The sequence below is a fragment of the Carassius carassius genome, chromosome 21 (assembly GCF_963082965.1).
Source record: "Carassius carassius chromosome 21, fCarCar2.1, whole genome shotgun sequence".
NCBI lineage: Eukaryota > Metazoa > Chordata > Actinopteri > Cypriniformes > Cyprinidae > Carassius > Carassius carassius.
The window spans coordinates 24,032,532-24,046,698 of record NC_081775.1 but is presented as its reverse complement, the minus strand read 5'-3'; the positions used below and the strand labels follow the sequence as shown (position 1 = coordinate 24,046,698).

General features: G+C 35.4%; 2 protein-coding genes across 2 annotated transcripts in view; both read left to right on the top strand.

Annotated features, from left to right (window-relative positions):
* Positions 1-14,167, top strand: part of LOC132097943 (elongation of very long chain fatty acids protein 7-like) — a 343,464-nt gene that overhangs the window by 176,707 nt on the left and 152,590 nt on the right. The window lies entirely within an intron of this gene.
* On the top strand, positions 938-4,151 carry LOC132097944 (cyclin-dependent kinase 4 inhibitor C-like). The gene is made up of 2 exons (XM_059503962.1): positions 938-1,549; positions 3,556-4,151. The coding sequence occupies exons 1-2, from the start codon at positions 1,418-1,420 to the stop codon at positions 3,925-3,927; spliced, it is 504 nt and encodes a 167-aa protein (XP_059359945.1). The 5' UTR covers positions 938-1,417; the 3' UTR covers positions 3,928-4,151.

Sequence of the window (14,167 nt, the reverse complement as noted above, 5' to 3'; positions counted from 1 at the left end):
TGTAGGCTACTTGTGATGCACTGGAGGGTTTTATTTCGGCATTTACATGCATGAATTTAAACCTTGCACTTACACCCTTTCACCTTACCATTAATTTGAATACATTTCACTTCAAAAACACATTTATGGAGAGAGGAATTTTATAGGCTATTAGTAATACCAACACCCCAAAGCCTTCACAGCTCAATGATGAATGTTTAACACGGCAGAACCTGTGAGAAGAAAGCAGAAAGTGCATCTCTCACTCCGCCGCCTCTCCCCCAGCAGCAGCATTACCGTTGAGTCCCGCCTCACTCCGCGTCTGTTAGTAAAAGTGGGCGGAAGTGTCGGCCCTTTATTTCAAAAACGGAGTGATGTCAAACAACAGCGGCAGACTCTCTGACAAAGTCAGCTGTCTTCTAACCAGCTCATTCATCGCCTATAAACCGGTCGGAGATGATAACTCGAAGCCCGCGACGTAGCCTAACCATTCTGCAGGTAGTGGATACAATGTTTCATTTTAAATGATCCATTATGACGTCGTCCATCATCGGTTGAATCGTCACATTGTAACTGAACCTCCGTGCGCGAGGAATCACAACGACAGAACTTTCGTAGATATTCACGCCTGCTGTTCGACATGCGTGATCGTAGACCGAAAACGTAGTTCAGCTTCTGTCTACTCGTGTCAATTTGGAATACCGGACTAGTGTCAGTTAACAAGTTTTGATCACCCTCACGCCAGCGTTCTTTGATGTGCACATCAAAGAAGATTCGCTTTTGACGTTCCATATTCAAAATGGGCGGGAAGCTTCCATAAAACTTACAACACATCCTTGCGAACCCAACTGGATGCATAATAGAAATTTCCTCGCGGAATAACAGTCTTCTCCCTCCATTTGTCTGTTTCAGAGGTCGTTCGGAGGCTTGAAATGACAACATCCTCGAATGTCCGTTGCACCTGCATATAGTTAATATCAGAGGACTCGTGAAAGGAAAGTTTGGCTCTCAAATACGAGCATTTTTCATGTGACTACTACAGATCTTTTTGAATGTAAGATCATATCTGGACCAAGACCACGGGAGAGCTTCAAGTCATTCATGGACACGGGGAGGAACTTCTCGCATTGATCAGCCATAAAATAGGATGTTTGTTTGTTGCTGTTGTTTTTCCCCCATATAATTCTTGATTGTGCATATATTTTATAAGAGATGGCATGGCATCCCTGTTTTCTCCGCTGGTTCCGATGGCTTCGGTAGGACGATATTAATGTGGGTGGACCTTGGCGCATCTCCAACGGATATTTTTTAGGGGGGCTGGAGGATCGGGCTATTTACTACAGCTTTGTAGTACTTTTTACATCTAAACCAGCGGACATCTAAACCAGTTTTTTTAACGCTAGCACCAGAGATATTCTACCTCCTTTGTCAGGATATAATGGCCGAGGACGCAGCTATAGATAGGCTGAGCAGTGCAACTGCGATTGGAAATCTTAAAGAAATTGAGCAGACACTGCAAAGCAACGTGAACGTTAATGAGAAGAACAAGTACGGCAGGACACCATTACAGGTTAGACTCATCTTCACGAACGACTTTCATATCTATAGGCTACACGATGTTGTTTATAATACATAGTGCATCAGCCTCAGGAAAACAGTCTGTCCTTTTCTTTCTTGCAGTCACTAGCAGTGGCCTGGTTGATTTACTTCTAACCTAAACCTGTGTTTTTTTATATAAAGTTTACCTGCGAAGCAGCAAGTATAAGCACCTGTTGATCTGACAAATTATCTATATTTTAATATGCCAATAAATTAGCGTCACTCGTTTTCTGATACATAAAGAATTTATTGTGGAAACTGAGAGGTGTTTTATTACACCACAGTCATTAGTGTCACACACATTAATGTACAGTTGTTAGCAGCCTTTTACACTTAAATTAGGATAATTCAGATATCATTGTATTTGTTTCTATACTTTTTATACAACGTAAGTGTAACAACAAAGTTAAAATGTATTTTTAATGATCATGGAGTTTCCATTTTCATAGGCAATAAGGCCCGAAGTGGTTGTAGATGCTTATGTTTATTATTTCCTTTTAAGGCGTTGGATAAAATTCTAGAAATCAATAAAATTAATTAATTAAAATCGTGCACACATTGACAGGCTATTTTTACCTTTTTTAATTAATTCACTTATACATTAAAAGTGTTTGCTTATCAGAAGGCCGTCTGGACTTACACCAAGCACAATACAGCTGTTTAATTTCGGGTCAGTATTAAATATTCTGATAATTACTCATGTTCTCGTGTCATATTCACACAATATGTTATTTTGGCTTCAGAATGAGTGATAATTTGAACACTGGGTAATCCCCATCCTCGATGTTTAAGCCGTATGCCAATTTCTGCCTACGCATATGTGACACATATTTATAGGTAGCTTACATGACACGTAAAATATTCGTGATTTTTTGTTTTAACAACATTACGATTTTAGATTGAAAAAAAATATATAAGAGTGAATAAGGAAAAATGTAGGCTATGTTTTAGGTGCTGTGAGTGGTCACTGCTTTTTAGGTTTTGACTGTTTTATCACCTTTTACCTTCACTGGGTCATTTTAAATGGCTTTGAAATGTGACAAAGGAATTTATAAAAATAAGTAATTCCATGTGGTCTCTTAATTAATATCAAGATTCAGTTTTTTTTTTTAAATGCACGCATAATAATTTACCGAGAATGAGTTGTGTAAAATGTAGCCTCACCCATATTAAACAATTCGTGTGATGTAGGCTACTGGTGTACAACTTCCTTGTAAAACTTTCCTAATCACAATTCATAATATAGGGTATTTTTTCCTGTATGACGATAGGTCTATACCAACACTTTATAACCTATCATCAGAGGTCAGCGAGTAACAATTTACCAGGTCGTTATGTGCCTAAAACTGATTTTACCATGATTTCATTTTTTTATATGTCACAGGTTTTGAAGTCGTGGTTATTCTTTCTAAATTCATTCGATTTGCATAATAGTTACATAATAATTAAGTATCTTCTAATAGGCTAGTAATAACAATAATAATAGGACATCATAAGATAGTGTGTGTGTGTGTGTGTGTGTGTGTGTGTGTGTGTGTGTGTGTGTGTGTGTATGTGTGTGTGTGTGTGTTTTAAAAAAAAACGTAATCTTAGATATAGATATAGGCCTATCCCTTATCAGGGGTGTCAAACTCAGTTCCTGGAAGGCTGCAGCCCATGCAGAGTTTAGTTCCAACCCTGATCCACCACACAAACCATTTAGTTTTCAAATAAGCCTGAAGGGCGTGATTAGCTGGATCGGGTGTGTTTAATTAGCGTTGGAGCTAAACTCTGCAGGGCTGTGGACCTTCAGGAATGGAGTTTGACACCCTGCCTTAGATACATTCCCCTTTATTATCTTTTACCTTGATAAGAAACGAATACTACAGTCATGATGCTTAATTGAAATGCACACTTTCATCAAAAAGTGATTAATGTAATTGATTATTATAACAATATTTTTAAGCAACTTAACAATCTCTCTGGGTTGTATCTCAGGTGATGAAACTTGGCTGTCCGTGCATAGCGGAGGCGCTGCTTCGAGCGGGCGCCGATCCAAACGCGCGGGACCCCATCCTACGACTGACCGTCAGTCACGATGCCGCGCGAGACGGATATCTGGACACTCTACGGGTGCTCGCGCAGAACGGAGCTGATGTCAATCTCCCTGACAACGACGGCAACCTGCCTCTGCATCTGGCGGCGCGTGAGGGACACCTGGCTGTTGTGCAGTATCTCGTATCTGACTGCAGCACGCCGCCTTTTGTGCCTAACGCAAAAGGCTACACGCCTCGTGACCTGGCGCTCATGCACAAAAAACACAGAACTGTTGAGTGGCTGGAGAACATTGCGCCTTCACAATCCAGCTAGAGATTATGACTATGGGCCTGTGTGTTTTGTTGTGTAACAGAGGTAGCAGACAAACAATGAGTGAGCGAGTTATTGCATTGCAAACATTTCAGCCAACTACCTCTCATTGCATTGTAAAATATTGGGCTCAGGGGCGTGTCTGTTTGTGAAGAACAATTAACTTTTCAGTTGACTTTGCATGTTATTCACATTGCCCACAAATTCAACTGGCTAAGTGGATTTCATTTTATTATATATATAAAATGTATATATATATATATTATTATTATTTTATAAGATATTATTTTTATAAGATATTTTTCAGGTCATCTAAGTCTCTATTTTAGATTTGTATTGATAACTTTAATTTCTTTCACTAACTTCCAGGCCAAGCCTGTCCTATATGTCCTGTTTTATAACAAGAAAAAAAGATAACCTAAATTAATTGATGTGCTTAAAGAAACCAATCTCCGTTTGTATTAAAGTAATTGCACTATAATGGTCGAAATCCACGTAACCCCTGACTGCTCTGTTTTTGTTGTGTTTATAGTTTTATGAAATTTAACTTGCACTTTTGCTTGTAATTAATGCCTTTTAACTGGTTTACTGTGAAAGCTTGTGTTTTGGCTTATTGAAAATATTAAAACCTTGCAAAGGAACCAAAGACAGCTGTTAAACGGTTTCGTGACGTTGTGTGTTTAACTTTGGCCTCGTGTCACTGAAATACGGGTAGGCCTAGAAAACATTTATGAGAGTGTATTAATAAAAACATGAAATATAATTGGTTGAACATTGATAACTGTTTGACGTTGTCGAATGTTTAAAACAAAAATAAAACGCTGTGAGTTTCGCGGTGGCAGTTGTATATTTTTAGTGTAGTTTCACAGAGCACAAGTTGTCTGCCGTTCCCTCTGTAAACAGAAAAAGCCTTACAGTTGACAATAATCAGATTTAGCTTTCATTGTAGTGAAAAAGTTAAAACTAAATTAAAATAACCTGATTTCCGTTGTCCTTAAATTCATTTGACGAGAATTAACTACATTTCTCTCATCTTTAAAATATTGCAGTGGTCAGTTGCACATTGTGTTTCTGCCCTGATTTAATTTCTTAAAGTCATTATTTGTTTTATTAAAATAAATAAAAAATAATTATAACTGATTAGAGACTGTAATAAAAAGTACCATTAAAAATAGTTTTGTTACTTATATATCTTTTAAGAATTCTAATGAAAAAGCTCATATCAAAATATTAATATTAATACTTATACAACAAATAATGTTGTATAAGTAACAACAAGAAGAAATAATTTGACCTTCATGACAAGGCACCTCTTATTCAGGTAGAACTGAGTATAAGCCTAATCCTAATTATTTTAGACTCAAAAATGCATGATATTTAATAAAAAATGCTCTATGCTAAATGCTTTACATCGATAACTAAAAGTTATGTACACTCACATTAAGGTCCAAGGACTATTCTGATATAAGATATATAAGATACATTTTATAGTCATTAGCCTAAATCACGTTTTCTCTCCTAAATGTATCAAACAAAGAATCCAGAGATCACATATCTAGAAACTTGATACACGTGCTTTTAACTAGATTATCAAATTATCCTTTTCATAATCTCTAACATCCTTATTTGTTATTGACCCACAGCAACAGAAACGCATGCACAATGAAATCCAAATATGCGTAATGTTGGGCACATTATATCTTTGCGTTCTCTTGCAGTAAACTAAAACAAATATTTTGACGTGTGGTGTGTAGCAGTCATTCATTTCAAAACCAGACAACAAATAGAAGTGGGTGGACACGTTTCAACCACGCATTCGTATAAGAAAATGTGCCATATTTTCTTGGATAAGCTGTGCGGTTTTATTTTCAAGTTGGTGCGTCGTGGATGCACGGATTGTTGTTATTATGTCTGCAGAATACAAAAGGAAAGACGATGAATGATAAAATGGTGACTCCCGAAGGGTTTTCATGGTCGCGCAGCAGCAGAAATCCGTTAGATCGGTGGGAGGAAACAGTCCATTGCGCAGTGCCAAGATTTTCAAATTTAGGCGCTTTCGGTGTAAAAACGCTCACGATTCTCTCCAAACCTACCCTGGGAGAGAAGACCACACTTGTAGTGTTCAAAACGCAGTTTTTTTTTTGTTTATGGAGATGCCATGCAGAATGATCTTCTTCCTGGTTGCGCAGCTGCGTAAAATCTTCTAGAAACGCACGATGCTTGCTCAAGCTTTATGCTCCAAATCTAATGAATTACATTTATGACAATTATACAGCTCTCGGCATGGGTTTATATCGACAGTCAACGAGAAAAAGGTAAATAAAGCCACGTCTAAATGTGCAAATGTTCTAGACATGTTTGGGCATGTCTATGGTCAGTTTATCATTCATGTATAGTTAAAATGTAAAAAAAAAAAAGCTTTTCGTGTTTATTGGGAGAACTATGCGTAGGTTAGTAAAAACAGTAACTTATAATCAATATTTAATATGTCGAATGTATAACATTATAATGTGAAATTGAAAGTTAGAGATCACTATGATAAAATATAGATTTTACTGAAGAGTTTTGATTGTTTTCAGAGCTGAAAAATATGAAATGATGACCCTGCGTCCTCAGTCATGTCGATACAGACTATATTGTATAAGCATATGCTCTCTATATAGGCATATATTTGCATACACCAAAATGGTAACCTAAAAAAAATGGTGGCATGCATTTATACCAGCAAAACTCAATCTTATGGGTTAAATTATGGTAAAAACTGCATGTAATCTCTTTTTATAGTGTGGCTACAATGCTATTTTGTGATAAACTGTGGTGTTTTGTTCATTGATTGTAGAATATATGGGTGTAGAGGTCTCCATATCTGACCTTTCAGAGAGTTTGATCGAGCTGACAGTTAACAGTTATAAGAGAACAGATGCTTAAGGAGTCTTATGTGGGTTTTTACAATGGACTCAATAGTATATCTCAATATACTTGAGAACATTTTAAGAGGGGCCTTTTTATTATTTTAAAAGTAGTAAAAAATAACTGTATAAGGGTTTATTCTGAATACATGAATGTTGGAGTGAACAGTTCCCTTTTTCTCATTCAAATAATGCTATTTTAAACACATAACTGGGCACACAGAAAAACATACAGGACAATACAATTTATAATTTCTAAAAAATTATTATACACATTATTATTATTAACAATATTTATTTGTTTATTTCTTTTATTTTATTATTTAGTCACCCTGTTACAAGATCAGATCGATTTGAAGCAAATGAAGACATGAGGGAGCATCATGTGGCAGACCTTTCATCTGCATTTCACAAACTGTTTGCAGAGGCCTGTGTCTGATTTTTTTCCCCAGTGTCTGTTGTTTAATTGCTCAACTGTGATATTTTGTTTTGTCCCAGTGAGGTCACTGAGTGTCATAGTCTTTCATCTTAGAAAAACACTTGTTTTTTTTTACTTGTATTTTTTACCGATCTATTTATGTGCATATCTATTCATGTCATGTTTTACATCAATATAATATAATAGTTTTAAGTGTGTGCATATGATAAATACCTTTCAATCCCATGCTTTTTTTAAAAACTTTTTTTATTTAATATTTATGCAAAAATATACTGTAAAAAGTTGCAGGCAATTATTACCTTAAATAGCTATTTCTGCCTTATCTAACAATTAAAAGGTAGTTTTGTTGAAATAAATTGATAAATATAGGATGGCTCAGTGATGTAAAATTGTATTTTTGACTTGAACAAAACAAGTTATTTTAGATGTCATCATTTTTTTTTCAGTGTAGTAATATAAATAAACGTCTGACCTATGTTGCTTTATATTTGAAAGTTAAAGCAGAATGCCTAATAAAACACCCACTGCATTACAGCCAAAGTGTCATTGATTTTGTGGCCAATATAACAAGTTTGCTGCTTTGTAATTTATGAGTGTTACTTGTGTGCTTCGCTTGTGTGAGCAGCTGCCAGGTGGAGTGCCACTTGAAAACTTAGTTTTTCCCACAGAAGGGGTGATAAAATATGTCCAAAAGCCCTGTGTTGGTGAGCCTTAGGCCATTCAACAGGGCCACTTTTATCAGACTTTTGGGAAGAACTGCTGTGCATTTTGCTTTCCATTTTCATGAGAAGGTCACATGTGGTCGCAGTGACTGACAGCAAAGAACTCAATTCAAGTGCAGCTTCCTTCCACTTTGTGCTGGCACTGGGGGTTGTGACACAAATACACAAATGATATAGATAGATAAAAAGATACAGTGGGGAAAGTATTTATTTGATCCCCTGCTGATTTTGTAAGTTTGTCCACTTACAAAGAAATTAAGGGTCTGTTATTTTTTTGGTAGGTTTATTTTAACGGATAGAGTATTATTATGAAATAAGTATTTGATCCCCTACCAACCAGCAAGAATTCTGGCTCCCACTGGTTATGTGCCCATGTGGAACACAGATTAGTCCTGTCACTTTAAGAAGTTACTCCTAATCTCAGTTTGTTAGGTGTATAAGACACCTGTCCACACTATCTGTATCTTCCATTCTAACCTCTCCCACCACCACGGGCAAGATCAAAGAGCTGTCAAAGGATGTCAGGGACAAGATTGTAGACCTGCACAAGGCTGAAATTGGCTACAAGACCATCAACAAGAAGCTTGGTGAGAAGGAGACAACTGTTGGTGTGATTATTCGGAAATGGAAGAAATACTAAACAACCATCAATCAGCCTAGGTTATGAGCTCTGTGCAAGATCTTGCCTCATGGGTAAGGATGATCATGAGAAAGGTGAGGGATCAGCCCCGAACTACATGGGAGAAGCTTGTTAATGATCTTAAGGCAGTTGGGACCACAGTCAACAAGCAAAACATTGGTAACACACTACACTTCAATGGACTGAAATCCTGCAGTGCCCACAAGGTCCCACTGCTCAAGAAGGCACATGTACAGGGCAGGCCTGTTTAAAGTTTGCCAATGAACATCTAAATGATTCAGAGAAATCTTGGGAGAAAGTGCTGTGGTCAGATGAAACTAAAATTGAGCTCTTTAGTATTAACTCAATTCGCCATGTTTGGAGGGAGAGAAATGCTAAATATGACCCCAAGAACACCATAGTCAAGCACGGAGGTGGAAACATTGTGCTTTGGGGCTGTTTTTCTGCTATGGGTACAGAATAATTTCACTGCATTGAGGGGCAAATGGACAGAACCTCCTTCCCTCAGCCAGAACAATGAAGATGGGTCATGGATGGGTCTTCCAGCATGACAATGACCCGAAACATACCGCCAAGGCAACAAAGGAGTGACTCAAGAAGAAGCACATTAAGGTAGTGGAGTGGCTTAGCCAGTCTCCAGACCTCAATCCTATAGAAAACTTCAAGTTTATCCAAATTACAGCCTTTAAACCTTAAGGATTAGAGAGGATCTCTAAAGAAAAGTGGATCAAAATTCCTCCTGAGATGTGTGCAAACCTGGTGACCAACTACTTGCCAACAATGGTTTCTGCATCAAGTACTAAGTCATGTTTTGCTCGCGGATCAAATACTTCTTTCACTCACTGAAATGCAAATCAATTTCTAACCTTTATACAATGTGTTTTTCTGGATATTTTTGGTTGGTATTTTGTCTCTTTATGTTAAAATAAACCCACCACAAAATTAATGACCCTTCATTTTTTTTGTAAGTGGGCAAACTTACAAAATCAGCAGGGGATCACATAAATATTTTCCCCACTATAGATAGATAGATAGATAGATGGATAGATAGATAGATAGATAGATAGATAGATAGATAGATAGATAGATAGATAGATAGATAGATAGATAGATAGATAGATAGATAGATAGATAGATAGATAGATAGATAGATAGATAGATAGATAGATAGAATAATAAAAATGACAAAATGCAGAGCATCTGAACTGGCAGAAGGATTTGACAAAGCTACTGAAAATGGAGCTGCCTGCTCAACTGTGTCAATGCCAGTGGCCTAACTGTGCACCTGCTCACATATAAAATATTTCAAATTACACCTTTGTACTACAGGATCAGGAATCGTTACACCTAAACATTATTTGTTAAAAGTGCACCTAATGAGGTTTTGCGTTACTGGCAGTTTGCAGGGTGTCTATGCAAAGTACATTGCTGTACAGCAGATATTAAACAAATTTGTATTTGCACATATAATTTGGTGTGTATGTAAATACATATAGAGGAGGAAATACTGTAAATGGTGTAAATATCAGTAATTAGAATGCTTTTTGAAAGCATTTGTGTTTATTTCCAGATAAATGGATATATTTATTTCCAAAAATAATCATATTGAAAAAATTATTTTATTTTACTAGCCTATATTTAAACAATTTTTTTTTTAAATTTGTATACATTTTTTCAAAGTGTTGCAAAAAAGCCAATTAATGCAAACAGAGTATTTCGTTTTTAATATTTATATTTAAATGTAATGTTTATTTTTTTTAAATATAAAATATGCTACTTAAAGCAATGTCATTTCCAAGAAGAATCCCTATGTGACAAATTATACTACATGCAGTAATGTGAGTTATTGTGTTAATGAACTGTATCTTTTTTTCCTTGGAAACAATTGTGGGCCAAGTGTGTGTTCAGCTGCTTGAAGCCAAGACTTTAAGGTATTTACTAGTACAGAAAGTGAAAATAAACCTACATAACCCCATTCTTCTCTTTATGCATTTGTATGGTGCAGGAATCATCACACATACACCAGTAACAAATTAATGGCACTGAACTGAAATATAATACACAATAAGAAAACAAGCTCTCTTTGTGATTAACAGCACGATAACAAAATAGCTATTTTTAGATTGTCTTTCTATTAATGGTCACTCCAAATCAAGTTTTTAAATCTAAGTGCAAATGGCCGGATGGCCTACAACAAAAGTGACTCAGCAGTTCGTGTGCTTAACAGCAACACGCGCCCTCTAGCGACGCACAAGTGCTACTGCGGAGTCAACAGTGACGGACAAGTTCTGAAGATGAGGAGGTTTTCAACCGTTTTCAACACGCCACGCAACGCCTTACGTACTGACGTCATTTCACAAAGAATGAGTTAAAAAACATATTTTTTGAAAGAGAGAAGGGTAACGATTTGACTTCATATTACTGAAATTAACATTAATAATGATGGTACAGTGGCAAAATAAGTATGTGAACCCTTTGTGAAAATATCTGTATTTTTTTTGCATTGCTAATTCAGTGCTCTGTGTATTTAATATAAATGTAACAAGTAAAATTGTTCGCTTGTTGTCAGTTTAGTCAGACTTTGTTGGTCTATAATTGCGAATAATAAAAGACCACATTTTAGAAATAACAAATGGAGAAATACAGGTTTTTTTTAAAGGTTTCAAAAATGTATTCTTGTTAATTTAAGTAATGCTTTGTGTGTGTCAGGGGCGTTTCCTCCGGCTCCGAGGAAGCAAGGGTATATGACAAAATAATCGATATTACAATTATAAATCGCAAATATTACTAAATATAGCATTAAAGGTATAAAAAGTCACTCGTTTTTATAAAGTAACACTGTCCAACAGCGACACCTGCAGGTAAAGTCATAGCTGAGGCTTGCCTCCCTTCAGTCCATAGACTTTCAGCAGAGACCACAAAGCGTGCCCTGACATTCCTGGATGGGGGGAAAGCGCTACAATTGGATATGATGGGATATGATTGAATGTAATTGGTTCATACGATAAATCCCACCTCTTCTTGTTTTCGTGCAAGCTCTGGGGATGATTGGAGAAAATTATGTTGACTAATTATAAAGCAAGTAAACAGCTCTCCTGGTTAGATACCGCTATGTTGTGTCACGTCAATTTAAAACTTGAAATGGTCTGAAAATGGAAAACGTAATGACTGCTAATTTTTTAGTGAGCATTCAACGTGATGAAATTAAAGATAGCTACATCTTCATTTCTGTGGCAGTGTTTACAGGGCTTTTATGACGATGACCCGAAATAAGTTTATAGACTATTAAAAAGAACAGCTGAACATCAGTTCACAAATAAAAATTAATTTAATGTGTTAACTAACATGAACAGACAATTCACATGTATTACATTTACATTTATTAATTTAGCAGACGCTTTAATCCAAAGCGACTTACAAATGAGGACAATGGAAGCAATCAACAACAACAAAAAGAGCAATGATATATAAGTGCTATATATGTATTACAGTGTTAAAATTAATATTAACAATAAATGCTGTAGAATTAGGCTATTGTTTATTCTTATTTCGTGTTAACTAAAGTAGTTAACTAATGTTAACTAATGAAATATTATTTTAAATAGTTTCGAAAATGTTCAAATTGTTACGTGCTTTAGTTATTATTTAGAAATAAATATAAAAATGCATAAAAACACTATGAAATTTATAATTAGTATTAAAATATTCAATAAAATAACAAATAATAGTGCTAAAATACAAAATATAATTATATTTTTTGTCTTTTTTTATGTAATATTTATTTAAACAGGAAAATGTGACAACATGAAGTGTAACAGGGACATATAGACCTAAGTGTGTGTGTGTGTAACTGCCTCCTCATTTTTAAAACACCACTGCATGCCACTGGTGTGTGTGTGTGTGTGTGTGTGTGACATTTCACTAAATATTTGACTGTCATTTAATAATCTGCTTATTATATAATGTATGTTTAAATGAAATTCTCAATGAAAATTACCTCATGTGTTATAGACAACCTTTTTTGTATTCAAACAAAACAGTATACACACAGAAGACTTCATAGCATAAATTATATATATTATTTAACTGGTACATAGAATGTGCATAATTTTATATATACATGCATGTTTATGTATATATATATATATATAATATATAAGACAGACATAATATATCCAATGCCCTGATATTTTCAGATAAATGGATTTATTTGTTTCCAGACATAATTATATTGAGAAAAAATTATTTTATTTAACTTCAGTTCTTCAGTTGTTTACATGTAGCTATTATATGTAATGCTAACAGACATATTGTGGAAGTATTTGATTTTTAATATTTAAGATTTAAATCCAATATACATTTTCAATAAAATATATTCTCTTCAAATCAATGTCAATGCAAAGTCATCAATGACAAAAGTGTGACAAATTACCCCACATATAGTAGTGTGAGTAATCTGTTAATGAACTGCATTTTTCCCCTTGGAAACAAATGTGGGACAACAAGTCTTTAAGGTATGTACTAGTACAGAAAGTGAAAATAAACCTTACTTTAAGTAATGCTTAAGTGTGTGCATGTATATGTAAAGTTTCACTACATTTCTGACTGTCATTTAATAATCTGATTATTATATAATGCATGTTTCTACATGAAATGCATGAAAATTACCTCGTACAGAAAACCTTCTCAATATTAAAAACTGGTTTAAAAAAAAAAACAGCATACACAAATAATTTCATAGCATAAATTCTATTTATTATTTGCCTGTAGTACATAGAAGATGCATAATTTTATATATACATACGTTTATGTATATATTCACAGACAGACAAACGGGAGACTCTCACAGCCTTACACACACGTGTCACATACGAACAGATCACATATAATGTCCATGTGCTCCCAGCACATCATGGAGAATCAGTTTTTGTATGGCATTGCATTGATGAAGTCTTCTAGGGAGCAAATATGGTCTTATAACGTCCAAATGCTCATTCATCATCATCACTGTCCTCCTGATGCTGGTGTAGAGCCCCCATCAGCCCAGGACATCCAGCCAAAAGCCTCCTGCTTGTCTGGTCTAAGGCAATGGAGCTCCACGTTGTATGGAGAGACAGGAAAAAAGAAAAGACAAAACCTACAACTAAGTACTGTGCAAAACCAGGTCAATGGATTTTCTATGAAGAAGTATATATCCCTCACCTTCATTAACTACACACTTACAGTCACCCCACACAAGGCATGAGTTCAAACACGAGGAACAACTGAAAATCTTCACTTCAAAAGCAGCCACTAACCACCACAACATTTTTTTTTCGTTTTAAGTGGACAGATTTAATGCCAAAGGTGCATTACCTACTACCACTTCTCATTTCTAGCAATTACTTTGTCTTTATATAACATTTGAGAGTTAAAAAACATAGAGACTTGATTTCTATGCTCTCATGTGCTTTCTTTTTTAGACCGAGCGAGAGGACTGGGCGTAATTTCACTAAGCATAAACCATCTTTCATTAAAAAAAAACCCATCAAAC